Source organism: Canis aureus, chromosome X, assembly GCF_053574225.1.
Source record: "Canis aureus isolate CA01 chromosome X, VMU_Caureus_v.1.0, whole genome shotgun sequence".
Lineage (NCBI taxonomy): Eukaryota > Metazoa > Chordata > Mammalia > Carnivora > Canidae > Canis > Canis aureus.
In genome coordinates this window covers 109,462,084-109,476,368 of record NC_135649.1, presented here as the reverse complement: position 1 = coordinate 109,476,368, position 14,285 = coordinate 109,462,084, and the positions used below count along the sequence as shown (strand labels likewise).

Genomic DNA, 14,285 nt, shown 5'->3' with positions numbered 1-14,285 from the left:
CTACAGGCCTACAACTTGATATTGGCATTACAGTTTTTTGCAGCGGCTAATTGCCTACAGTTCAATCTTTGACCCACTGTTCATTTTCCAACAAGGTCTGCTCCACTTGGGGCGCCTGGGTGGTTCAGTCGGTGAAGCGTCTGCCTTCAGCTCAGATCAGGGTCCTAGGGTCCTGGAACCAAGCCCCTGTCCTGCTCCCTGCTCAGCAGGGAGTCTGCTTGTCCTCTGGCCCCCCCCCCCGTCCCTCCTCCCCTTGCTCCTGCTTTCTCTCGCTCTCTCAAATAAATTTTTTTTTAATTTTTTATTCATGTATGATAGTCACAGAGAGAGAGAGAGAGAGAGAGGGAGGCAGAGAGAGAAGCAGAGAGAGAAGCAGGCTCCATGCACTGGGAGCCTGATGTGGGATTCGATCCCGGATCTCCAGGATCGCGCCCTGGGCCAAAGGCAGGCGCCAAACCGCTGCGCCACCCAGGGATCCCTCAAATAAATTTTAAAAAATAAATGTTTCACTGGGCGGCTCGGCTTATATAATATTCTGCTAGATTCCATGCATTTGCTATATGCCTTACCTAGTAGGCCACTCCTCCTCGCCCTATCTGAAGCCTATACTTTAAGGGCCAACTCAGTTCTTCACTCCTAAAAGCCCTCCCCATTCTCTGTATTTCCATACAATTTGTTTGTAAGAACTTAGGTTTCGGATTCCAATCAGGGTTCTGCCACTGACAAGTGTTGTGAGCGTTAGCATGTCATCACAGCTGTTTGAAATTCAATCTCATCTGTAAAATGGGGATAATAGCACCTACCTCCTAGGGTGGCTAACATCAAGGGGATGAATGTAAAGCACTTAGCATCATGCCTGGCTCATAAAAAAAGATCATAAATCAGGGATCCCTGGGTGGCGCGGCGGTTTGGCGCCTGCCTTTGGCCCAGGGCGCGATCCTGGAGACCCGGGATCGAATCCCACATCGGGCTCCCAGTGCATGGAGCCTGCTTCTCCCTCTGCCTATGTCTCTGCCTCTCTCTCTTTCTCTCTCTGTGACTATCATAAATAAATAAAAAAAAATTAAAAAAAAAAGTCTTTCTGTGAAATCCTAGCAATGGTCTCTACTCACTTTAAAAAAAAAAAGATCATAAATCATAGCTGTTTTCATTTAACATCGGACAGTGTTGTTATTTTTGTTTTCAGATGAAGCATGCTTTTCTAACTGGATTGTATACTCATTCAGTCTTTGAGGGGCGCCTGGGTGCCTCAGTCAGTTAGGGGCTGAGATTGACTCTAGGTTTCTGCTCCAGTGGTGATCTCAGGGTGGTGATGAGGGACCAAAAGGCTAGCTGAAGACAAACCACAATCTGACACCCTGCAAACCACCACCCCCTCCCAGGTGGGATACGCCTGGCTTCCTCCAGGAAGCTCCCAATTGTCTTAATGCCTTGCTACAGGGAAAAATAACCTTCACTTGTCCATGGCAAGGCCTCCAATATCTTGTCCTCTTTAGCATATGAAAGTTCTTTTGAAAACCTCCCCTTTTCCTTACCTTCCCCAACTCCGGAAGTATACAATCAGCCATACCTCACAACCCTCCTGCTGTGTCTGGAACAGTGTTGAACATATAGTTGTAACTCAGTGTCAAATGAATGAAAGAAAATCAGTCTTGCTAACTGGGTCCCCTTAACCGAATTCACTTTATAAATTCCGTACCATAAATCTATGTCACTCAACTAAAGCACCAAACCCTTTATCATCTCACATACTTTTTTCTTACTCTTGGCTCCTAAATAATGTAGCAATCCATGTGATGTGCCTGCATGCAGAATTTGCAATGGTCTAGGGGTAAATAAAATTAGACAATAAGTTATCACCATTAAGTCTCTTTTGGAATCAGAATATGTACTCTTATTAGAGCTCATATACTCTGCATCAAAAAGCTGGGATCATTGCTTCATTACTGTTTTTGTTCACCCTGAATGCTTCTTCAAGAATGTATTTTGCAACCAGAGTGGGAAATAACTGATAACCTTTGCTCATTACCTGGCATTTCCATTCAGTATAGAAACATTTTCAGTTTATCTCATTCTTAGTGAATTCTTCTATCCAACATACACCTCTGTTGGTGTATAGCTAGCCCACATTCTTAAGCTTTGGTCTATGCTTTAATAAATATTATCAAATAAGCTATATTTTTTTCCATAAGCTTGAAATTCAAGGATAAAACCAAGAATGAAAGCTACTACTTTTTAGCTTTTAAATTTCCATGCAAATTTTGGTCCATAAGCTGTGCTATATAAAAGTCAGACTCCTATCTTAGTGGCCTATGTCCCTAAGATACAAAACTTCCGTATCTTGGTTTCCATATCCATGAAGCCTTTCTCTGGCTGTGATCCAATAGAAACCTGTCTCCAAGTCATTTCTCAAATATTTGTCAAGAATCAGATATGGGGGGCACCTGGGTGGCTCAGTGGTTGAGTGTCTGCCTTTGGCTTAGGTCATGATCCCAGGGTCCTGGGATAGAGTCCCACGTCAGGCTCCCTGCAGGGAACCTGCTCCTCCCTCTGCCTCTGCCTCTGCCTCTCTGTCTCTCTTGTATAAATACATAAAACCTTAAAAAAAAAGATTCAGATATGGAACATGATGGGATATGTTATTGTTTCTGAAACCAATTCATGATCTTTGTAAACATGAAAGCCCAAAACTGGACTCCAGGGTAGTACCACCCACATAAGACTCCTCTGACCTCATCCAGAGGGTCTGCCTCATTGTCCTACCACAGGGGCTTAGGCCAATGAAGTTTTCCCAGAGAGCCACATGTCTGTGTCCAAGGTAGAAACCATCCAGTGTTTCTTCTGGAAGGCTCAATTTTTTTACTCTAAATAAAAGCATTCCATCTCTGATACAAAGGAGATGGTCCATTCTGAATGAATTTTCTGAAAAGAACCAATTTGCCAAATTTTGTTATTTCCATGACAAATCTTTGTGGACCAGAGATAATTTTCATTGCAATATTTTAAAGAATGTACAATTTGTCTCTGTTCCAGATTCCTGTAGCTGGTTTGAGACTAAGAGGTAAAGAGTGGAGATACCAGGAAATGTAAGATTTCTTCTCAGTGAAGAATCTATAGATATATTTAAAAGAACATGTTCTGGAAGAATGTATTCAATTTTGTGTGCCCCAACATTTTGATGCTGTACCTAGAAAAAAGAAAAAGAATCTACTGACAAGAATTCTGCCCATTAAAGATTATGTTTTTATGTCCATCTGGTCTTTCCTTCTTCCTGTCCTTCAGACTCTAACAGCATCAGTTGGAGCTGAGGCAGAGACAAACTGAATAGTCCTTAAAATGGAGAAATGGAGAAAAAAATGATTACACACTTGTCCATTCAGTAAATTGTTCATTCAGTAAATTAGCCCTTTGCCAAAATGGCCTTCAAACTAATCTGCTTTCTAGGTGACCTCATTAGATACAACCCAGTATCCCAAATGAAGCCATTTCACCATTTTTGCTGAGAACAGTCCTGATGCTGCTCACTGAAGCTCAGAGTTACTCTGTGGGATTAATGATTTCAGTGTGTTTTTGGGAAAAACTTCTCAAATGTTCTGAGAAAATTCTTCGTCAAATACTGGTCACTGCTGTGATGCTCCTTGCCTCCTCATACTAGCATTTCTGTCTCCTTCAGTGGAGTCTCAGATTGTGAGACCAATTGTTTTTTTAAAGAGTTCATTTATTTATTCATGAGAGACACAGGCAGAGAGAGAAGCAGGCTCCATGCAGGGAGCCTGATGCGGGACTCGGTATGGGGACTCCAGGATCACACTCTGGGCTGAAAGCAGGTGCTAAACCGCTGAGCCACCCATGGATCCCCTGTGAGACCAATTTTAAACTCAAAGAAGGATGCTTCTCAGGAACATTCTCTCTGTCCTGCCCCTTATCTGCAAGAAGTGAAAAAAACAGACGAGAATTTGGCTTAAGGACCACAGCCCTCAAAAAAAAAAAAAAAAAAAAAGGTACCGGAGCCCAGACACAAAACACAATAGGAAAAATGAGAGGGCATGGACAGGATCTAAACAACACTGGACACTGTGCATCCTTTGGGGTACACTTTGACTACATCATCTCCAGGAGTCTTGGTCTCTGAGATCTCATACCCAAATCTCAAGTATCTCACCACCTTCCTCATCAATTTAATCCTCAAGATCTCTGAGGCAGCTGAGCATAACATCTCAGAGACCTCTTACAAATCAAGGCCAGCTTCCCCAAGTTGGGCCTCCCCCATAATAATCAGCTCCCCCAGAAAGTCCTAATCCTTTCCTGAGGACACAGAGACATGGAGGGGGGAATGCAAATGTGGGGCTGTGTAGGCCAATGGCAACATGTGTTAATAAAGAGGGAATCTTGGAAGAGTGTAAGGGGAAAATGAGGAAGAGATCTCAGAAACTGATCTCTTGAGGAGGCACCTTGCTCTAGCCTCACAGTCACTGTGTGTCTGCTGTCTGTCAGATGTCACCATCACATTCATCTTAATCAGGCCACTCCCATGCCATGCCCCCAGGGAAAGATCACAGGCGCCTTTTCAGTGAAAACTTTCAAACTCAAAGGACTGAACTACAAATTTATTTTGGTGATTTGAACATTTTTGTTGATTTTTAACATAAATACAAGAAAATTAAATAAATCAGAAGAAATATTGCAAAGGCAAATCAGCACTCACAGAGGTGTATTATATTATTACTGTGGTTAGTCGGGGATACAACATTCACTTGAAATATATGCAAGGGAACCATCGTGAAAGACCTAACTACAGGGTTTTGCAAGGTTCCTATTCAGGACACACTTGAGGCATTGCTCAGGCAGCAATAGGTGGGAAGCAAGATAAACCCTTTACAACTAGGAGCAGTCAGGGTTTGATACATATGGCAACAATAGCATTGCAGGATAGTTCCCAGCAGCTGCTCCCCCTTGTCACTACACATTCTTCAAGACTTGACACCTTTTAAAAAATAATTATAGCTCTGGCTGGGCCAGAATGTACCAGTCATAGCAACTAATGTACTATGCAGTTGCCCTTTAAAGAACAGCAATATGATTTTTTTTAACCTCATATACATCTCCTTTAAAAATGAATCCTACTCTATTCCCCTTTTCTGAAAGGCTCTGGGGATCTGAGAAGTGGCAGTGTATGTATCTCGTCCACATTCACAATTTTCTTGGCAGATGGTCTAGATTACAGTTCTATCCCTCTCCGGGGCCAAGGTACTAAGTTAATCATCTTGGTGCAGATTTCATAATCTGGTGATCAGGGATGAGGTCAGGAGAGGGGTATTGGTATTGGATGCTGTGCGTGGTTGTACACATGGTGCCCTGCATGAGGGTGTACCCAAGTGATGAACGGAGCTAAAATATGGCCCCCACTTTGTCTGCCAAACCATAAACCCTAGGAGCCTTGTCTGCCCAGTGGAGGGCACCTCTTTCCAACTCGCTCAAGGCCCCATATGAGCTCACTGTGGCACTGTCTGCTTACATTTCTCCAGTCTGGCTGGCATCGTTATTTCTTGATTTCAGTGAAGCATCTATATTTCACATCCCATATAATCTCCAAAAGGAGCTGTAGAATTCACTGAACCAGCAAGGATTTTCTGAATTATCACATTAGACGCAATAACACAACCACGATTCCACAAAGAAATCAATTTACACAGTAGAAAATAAATACAAAAAATGTAGAAGGCATCTGACATGTGCGTCACTAAAATTTAGCTTATTTACAACAAAGGCAGGCACAACTAAACTCACCAACAGGCTGAAGTCAACAGTTACCTTATAGGACGTAATCAAATATGACTTAGCCTCTTTAAAATGCGGCTAGAAGTGAACTACTTTGATTTTTAAATGAGACTTATTCTTACTGTGTTGTTTAAACCCAATCTACTTTTTAAATGAAGGATAAAAAAACCAAATGGCAAATGTCTAAAAACCATGTATAATGTCTTGGTTTCCTCTTCTAATAACCATTGCCCTCAATCAGCATAGGCTCCTCCAGAGGTTGCTGAGTATAAAATTAGTTGATTTTCAAACATCTCACATTGTGTAAAAGGTAAAATTGGACATTTTCACACCGTCAAGCATCATGCTTTGATTTTTAGAAAAAAGGAATCACATTTGCTCAATAAAGTGTAAGCTTCCCCGCTTTGAAGTCCTTCTGAGAGCGATACGGCTTTTACCATGGCAGGAATCTTCTTTCTCATTAAACATGTGCTGCTTTCCAGTGAAATCATGAAGGCACACATCTCCATTCTGAACAATGAAAGAAACACCATTCTTCTCGGTAGAAGCATTCCCTGTATAAGGAAAGACAAACTTGGTGTTATGGAGTATCCACAGAAAGCAATCAAATAAATCAACAGTTAAACATCATTTTATTCTGAAGTAGGTTCACGCAGTACATGTTTTTTAATATAGTTATGATATATTGTCATGTTTTACTTTTCATTCCTTCCCTAAAGCTGCTCAAAGTAAGCAAAACAAACTGGAGAATGTACCAGAAACCAGTTCTCTATGGCAAATTTTTTAATGAAATGATCAAAATATGAAGCAAAGCAATATATTTGATTTGAAAAGGCCCACTTCCTAACTCTAGTTGATTGTATTATCGAGTAGCAGCTTATGTGTAGTATAACCCAATATAATATTCTGGTCTCCCCCAAAAGATTAAGCTTAACAGAGATCCCCAATATGTTCCCTTACCAGGTTTTTGGTTCCTTAAGAATCCTATAAAATAAGACTTTGTACCAGACAAACCCAGAGCAACAACAGTCATGGCCAAGAAAAAAACGTCTCCGGTAGACTAAATTGGCCCCTCTGACTAAATCAGGACAGGAATGACACCCACAAGGAAACCACCAATTACAACCTCAGAGCCCAGGCCAGGTGGAGCTGGGCATTCTAGAGACATCAAAGTTTGGACCTAGGCCTTCCACACCACAAACAGGCCCTGAACTGTGTGTATGCCAGTAGGATGGAGCCACAGCTGCTGAGACCCTCTGGCTACTTGGCACCATCCTCCTGGCCATCATACAACTGGAAGGCAATCTAGAATGCTGACTAACAGGGTGCCTGGGTGGTGTCATCGATTGAGTGACCAACTCTCGGTTTTGACTCTTAGTTCTCGACCCATGATCTCAGAGTCATGAGATGGGGCCCTGTGTCAGGCTCCACACTCAGTGCAGAGTTGGCTTGAGATTCTCTCTCCCTCTCTCTGTCCCTCCCACTTATGCACACTTCCTCTCTGTTTAAAACAAATCTTTAAAAAAGAAAGCTGAATAATAAGCCCATTTTTTCAGTTGATGCTATAATCAAAGGAATAATGATTAACAGTACTGAGAACATTATAAGTACTATCTCATTTATTATACTACTTGTTGAGTGCTATTATTATCCCCATTTCACAGACGATGAAACTAAGTTTTCAGAAATCAAGTGCTTCGTACAAAGTTATGCAGCTCAGAACTGATGGAGTCAATATGTGACATTTCTTTCAGACTGTGAGTTTGTGGCCCCATGAGCCAAGTGAGATGGCTGCTGGCACCCAAGCCTCCAAGGCATAACCAAATATGTAGCGTTCACACCAACTAGGTGATGGATATGGTTAACACAGCCCAAATAGGACATATGACTGAGACAGCTGTCCTGATTTAGGCATTTTGGTTTAAGGACATTTTGGTGCAGGGACAATTTGACCTGGTATAATAAACCACTAAACTTCCAGCTTCTTTATTGGAATTGCCTAGCCCATCCCTCATCCATCCCAGATCCTAAGTGTGCAGCCTGAGGAGTTGGGGATGTCTATCTGATGAGCATGTATTTAAAACTTGGCCATTTGGGTGGCCGAAAATGTACCCCCACCCTTACTGTCGGCCATCAAAATCAGCTATGTCAAATCAGCCATGTCAAACAGCTGTGCAAAATGTTGCTTCAGAAAAGAAAAGTGTTGCCTCAGTCAAATATGATTCCCCAAAGCATGGCAACACAGGCTAGGCAAGGGAGGCTTCATCTCTGAGTTGTTTCTAGAATATGGAAAAATCTGGCTTTAAGAGCTCCAAACATTTCTGTCTAAGCCAACAGGCTTTCTGATATGTTGTGATTCTGAGGATTCACAGTGGCTTACCTCACACCTCTGATGTGAAATCAGCTTGCTTTCTCATGTTAACTTCTCAACCAGTCTTGATTGCTACCACCTCTACTCTGTTTCCTTACATTGAGTGATTCTCGATAGAGCCATTTGTCCTAGAACCCAGAGCTCTTATCCTGGCATCTACGGTAAGGAGCTAAAGCCAGATAGTAGGTGTTTCTCATCTTCTACAGCAATGGTTCTCAATGAAGGGGAGATGGGTGATTTTAGCCCTCAGGGGACATTTCACAATGTCTAAAGACAAGTTTTGGTTGTTACAACTGGGGGCAGAGTGGGTAGATGCTACTGGTATCTAGTTGGTGGAAACTAGGGATGTTGCTAAATGTCCCCAACTGCACAGGACAGCTACCCCACCCCACCACAAAGAATAGCCTAGCTCCAAGTGTCAATTGTGCCGAGGTTGAGAAACTTCGATTTGGAGGCATTCTATTGTATTTTTACATTCTGTATAAACCAGCAGGACCTTCCATCTTTAGGAGGTTGGAAAACTATTTGACAGGTATATGAACCTTCTCACAAATTTATTTGAATTCATCATGAAAATAACCAATATCCTAAAATGACGAATAAAGGCAAATTCTCCGGGAAGGAGAAAGTAGAGGAGCAGAAATGTAAGCTTTTATGAAAATGCAAAAGATGTATTAAGAAGCCAAAGAACAATGAAACACATAAGCTTTTATGAGTAATGGACAGCCCAATTGTATGAAAGAAAGAAAATGTAATGGATGTTTTAGCTGGAAATGTCAGAATTAGCATAAGAAGGCGCTGCAGCAATAATCTGTTCACCTATTGGTGACATACATGGTCACCAGTAATGGTCACAATTCATCTTGGCAGTATTTAACATAATAATGGGGATCTGGGCACTGCCACAAGGCAGCCATGCTATGGAAAAGAATGAACAAACATGACAAACAAAAAATAGGAAGGTTTAAAAGTATTGAAAATATGTATGATTGTAGATGTATTAAAAAATCAATATGGTCTTAACTATTTTAGGTTCTGCTTGCACAGCAGGAGGACAGCACTAAGGTGTTTGGGCAGTACTTAAATCAGGGTTAGCAACGTGAACACTTTTAGGTCATCATTAAGTTCCATCGTGAAAAAGCTAAATCTTAAAAAAAAAAAGTTCTGTTATTTGCTCTAAAATGAATAAATTTGGATTAATAAGCTTTCTCTTCTATAAGGGAGCCACATTTTGATCCACTAGTCATATGTAATTTTTCCCCTTTGCTTAGCAAAAATGCGATGAAAGGATAAAACTACTTTAGTACAATAAACACTAGCTTGAGAAGTGCTATGTTGAGAGATACGTACCATTCCCGCTCGCAAGGCCTGAGCAATCGCTATTCACCAGCAGCGTGGTGGAGTGCGTGGAATTACTGTTTGACTGTAAGGAATTCGAAGAGCTGGACACTCCTTGGTTTACAGTCTGCTTCTTTAAACCATTAGTAGCAGTTTTACTCCAGTCTACAGCAGAATAAGCATTTCAGAAAAACAGGGCGGAATGTTGAAGCTCAATGCAAGAGACAGATCACAGTGGAACTCGTTCTGGCAACTGCTTCCAGATCCCACTTCCACTTCTTACAAAAGAAGTCACACATTTCACACATTGGTGCGAGAAAATGTCTTTTCATTTAACACTACATATATTTTGTCCTTTAAAGGAACACTGGGTTAAAAGTAACCTATATTCTCTTGGATTAAAGGCCATGCTCGTTTGATTGTGTCTATAAATACCCACTGAGTTAGGCAGTACTCCAGAGCCAAGGGCTGTCTTAACAAGAACAAGACAACTGTGTTGTGGTGACTGGTGGTTCTTAAATGACTTTAAACGACTGAACTATAATATAGGTACTGCCATTTTCTGAGTGAATATCTCAGGCAACCAGATCTTTGCCATACTGCAAAGGCTGTATTCAGGGGTGGTATTCATGGAAGAGGAATTAATGTTTTCAAACAGTACTTCATTTTTCTTATTTTCTTGAAAATCAGCAATTTGCTCTACAACTCAGCAGGGCACACCTGAAAATAACTTCAAAATAACGAAAGGTATGCTGAAGCTTATATACAAAGTCTGGCCCAGTAACAAATAGCAGCAGACAATCAGGACCTATGGTAAAAAGGTTGAGCCAAGACTTTTTTAAATAAGAATTAATGTTTTATTAAAGAATTCTAGAATTTTAAAATTGTTTTTATTTTAATTACAATTAGTTAACAGTGTACTATGAGTATCAGGTGTGCACCATAGGGATTCAGTACGTCCACACAACACCTGGTGCTCATCACAGCACGTGCTCTCCATAATCCCAGCATCTCTTTCACCCCTACCCCTACCCCTCAGGTCAAGACAAGTCTCAAGAGGTCATGAAGGCAAATATGAAAAATTATTCCAGGCAAATGGAAAACCTTAGCTCAAAAGGAAAGAAATTCTAAAATTTCATTCTTGTTTCATTTAAACAGCAATGAGCCCGTTAATCCTCTTGGCTCACAAAGTTCCCAGATATGAGCAATTATTTTTTATTTCACTAGGTGTCCCCCCCCCCCCAACATTTACAATTGGGATCCATTCACTGATTTCCAGATGGGACAGCCTTTTGGCATTGATTGCTTTAGATCTTAACTTTGTGTCTTTCCCTCAAGATTTAAAGAGGAGAAAAAGGTAACTCTTTACCAGAATTTTCAGCCAGCCGTAACTTTCCACAACAAAGATACCGTCTCCATTGCTTTCTGACGTTCTCTTTTGCTACACAGTAAAAGACGAATATGAAAAAACCTACAGAGGAAAGAAAAATCCGTAACATAGTTAGTTCCAAACTAAGACCTGAATGTCATGAGCTTCCTTTGCACAAAAGATAAAATCTTTGGCAGCTATAGGCAAAGGTAAATTTTGCAAATTGAAAAAAAAAAAAAAACTAAAGTCCTACGAAAGTTGGCTATTGAAAGGCACCCTGAAGGGACTCTCTTTGTAAGATTAAAAAAAAAAAAACACTTATAAAAGGATTGATAACTCCCTATTTCCAAAATTAAACTGTCTCTCCTCTCACTTCCCATCCTTGGCACTCCCTATCTTTGGAAGTACAAGCCATCCACTCAGGATGCCAGCTCAGATCTAGACTCCTACTTCCCCACCCTTCCATATATTTATGATCCATTTTCATGTTCTGTCAAGTGCCACATCCTCTTCTGTCTCAGATTCCTGGCTCCTCCTCTCCAGCCCACGGCAGAGTCCCTTGCCTGGGCCCTTCCCTCTTCCTCCCAAGCCTGGTACCCCGCAGTGATGTCCTTGCCTGCCTTCCAGCCTCCCTCTAATCTGTTCGAGGAAATTCTCCACGAAGAGAGTAACACACAGACCTGAGGAGGCACTTGGGTTCTGCCTCCCACCCACAGTCTTCCTGGTCGCGGCACAGGGCCCCTCAAGGCATTTGCCAATAACTATTTGCTGAATGAATGAATTTCTGAATTCTCCCTCTCCTGAAACCCCAATGGATCTACTTTAAAATCTTCCTTTTAAATATTAGGTTTGCTTCTAGTACAGTACAATGTCCTAAAAACTGCTCTCCTGACTACTATACACCTTTGTTTATTTGCCACCCTTGGGTAGCACCCCTTGGTTGCATACGGGGAGAAACAACAAGTATGCAGGAGATCAAAATGGGCCTAAGTCCCAAATCAGAACCTAAACCCATCTTTCCTTTACTCAACCCTAAAGCCCTGAGAATTAGGCATTAGTTCCTTTTTATAGATGAAATAGTGCATTCCTTTCATTTATTCATATTCTAATGAGAATACATTCTGGGGAAATGAAGGCAGAGAGGCAGGTTTGGTTTCCACAATAAATATATGAGGATAGGTACCTTGCTTTTGTGTTTGTGATTACTGTGATTTAGGCATATTATTTTTTTCTCTTTTAGCATGCTATTATGGCAAATAAAACTTTTCTACTTAATGCTATGTAGTATTAACACCTGGATATACCACATCAGGAACTGATACATTGTAAGTTAAAATTAACAAGGGTGCCTGGATGGCTCAGTTGGTTAAGCATTGACTCTTGATTTCAGCTCAGGCCTTGATCTCAGGGTTGAGATGGAGCCTGCATCGGGCTCCACTTCTCTTCTCTCTCATCCCCTGCACCCCTACCTACTCTCAAATAATAAATCAATAAATCTCTAAATAAATAAAATCTTTTTAAAAAAACTTAACAAACTGCATGTGAACAGCAAGCGTATTGACTGGCTTCCTCCAAATAAGAACAGAGAGCTAAAATTCAGTCTCAGGTTAGGATTTCTTTGAAAACCAGCAAAATGATCTACCACCTGACAGAACTATGGGAGGACTCTAGGGGAGTTGAAAGCAACAGGAAGAAAAAGATGAAAACAAGCAGAATGAATTAAAAAGGGAGGCATCCCAACAAAGGATTTGAAATAAAAGGAAACCAAGGGACATGAATTATCGTTCACCCACTTAGCATTTAATGTCAAAGTACTTCCAATACAAATTAATTGCAGCTGACAAGTCTTTTATAACGCTGATCTTTAGTAATTTGCTTTTCTAAACAACATAACTTGATGGGTTGGGAAATGACTGCAGCTAGGCTTGGAGAACAAATGGAAAACAGTGAAGAGGCTGCACAGAGCCCGCCCCCGCCCCGCCCCCATCCCACGGGTTTTCCCAGCACAGTAACTTCTCGGGGTGAGCCGCTGGGCCAGGCTGTGGCCACTTGGCTGTTTGATGTGAAGATGATGGTAAATGTGAAGTCAACAAACAGACCTAGAAGGTGGGCGTGGCCAGACATCACAGGGACGTTTATGGTTAGGTTCACTTTTCAGTATGCACGTTCTACCTCAGTAAGATTTACAACCAAAAAGAGGGGCAGGGAACCAAGTGAAGGAAGACTGACTCCCATAACGAGCTCCTGGCAGGTCCCCTTCAATATGTTCTCTCTGAGGAGACAATATGGATAAGGAGGAAAAAAGCACCCATTTCTTCCAAGGCTTTCAAAGGTGAATTGGGTTGTCAACAAGTAAGTCTGAAGCTACAAAATAGGCCACTTTGCAGATACTCTAACTTCCAGACATTTTTAGTTCCACTGGGATCATTGGTCCATGGATCGTGCTGTAGAGCTTACCTTGCAATGTGTTAAAGATTGCAAAGAGATACATGAAAGTGACGTTAACTGGTCCCCAGGCAAAGAAGGCAAAACCCCAAGTAATGCCCAGTAAAAATGTAAGGCCGGCAACGCTCCTGAGGTCTTGAATACTGGTTTTCCGCTGGGCTCCCAGTTGTTTCTTCTTTTTAATTCGACAGAGCTGAACCAGGACCACAATGAACATGCTGACATTCAGCAAAAAGATCACACAGAAATATCCCACAACTGTAATATAGAATACAGCATTGCTGTTGATCCAGCAACTGGAATGTGGGGGGAAAACAATGGGGAACATATTACAGTGCTGAAATATGGTTCAAAATGATACAATGAATCTATATCGTTTTACTGAAACATTTCCTAAAAGTACAAGAGATATAAAAAAATATAAAACCAGCTGTTCTCCAATACCCACTTAAGGTTCTAAGGGGAGAAAAAAACCTAAGAGTTTATTTTAGGACACTTGGTGATTAGAAGTACTTTAAAAATATTCCTTGAAAACAATCAGGACTAAAAAAAAGAAGGAAAGAAAGAAAACAAAACATTCAGGATTTTATCCCCTTAAAATCCTATCTATGAGTCTTTACTAATATAATGTAGCTGGCATTTCATGTTTATCAGACACTTAAAAAATATTTTCAAAATACCTCCAATTACTTTTTTAAATACTTAAGTAGATGTGTGATGGAGCACCTGGGTGGCTCGGTGTGAGCATCTGCCTTTGTCTCAAGTCGTGATACCAGGGTCCTGGGATCGAGTCCTGCATCAGGCTCCCCACAGGGAGCCTGCTTCTCCCTCTGCCTATGTCTCTGCCTCTCTCTCTCTCTCTCTCTCTGTCTTTCATTAATAAATAAATGGATAAATCTTTAACAAGAAAAGTAATAGCGTGGCATTTCCAACTAGCTTATCTCATTACATACATAATTGCGAAGACTGCTGTAAATGTGACTG

The 14,285-nt window shown here is 41.2% G+C and overlaps 1 protein-coding gene across 4 annotated transcripts in view; it reads right to left on the bottom strand.

The window, feature by feature from the left end:
* Nucleotides 1-4,586: 4,586 nt before the first annotated feature.
* The window catches only part of ADGRG2 (adhesion G protein-coupled receptor G2), a 130,126-nt gene continuing 120,427 nt past the window's right edge, over nt 4,587-14,285 (bottom strand). For all 4 annotated transcript variants that reach the window (XM_077887540.1, XM_077887541.1, XM_077887542.1 and 1 more), the window contains 4 exons: nt 13,314-13,597; nt 10,857-10,958; nt 9,500-9,652; nt 4,587-6,332 (listed from right to left, as the gene is read on the bottom strand). In XM_077887540.1, the coding sequence (XP_077743666.1) occupies nt 6,148-6,332; nt 9,500-9,652; nt 10,857-10,958; nt 13,314-13,597 (724 nt within the window). In that variant the 3' untranslated portion in view covers nt 4,587-6,147. The remainder of the gene's footprint in view (nt 6,333-9,499; nt 9,653-10,856; nt 10,959-13,313; nt 13,598-14,285) is intronic.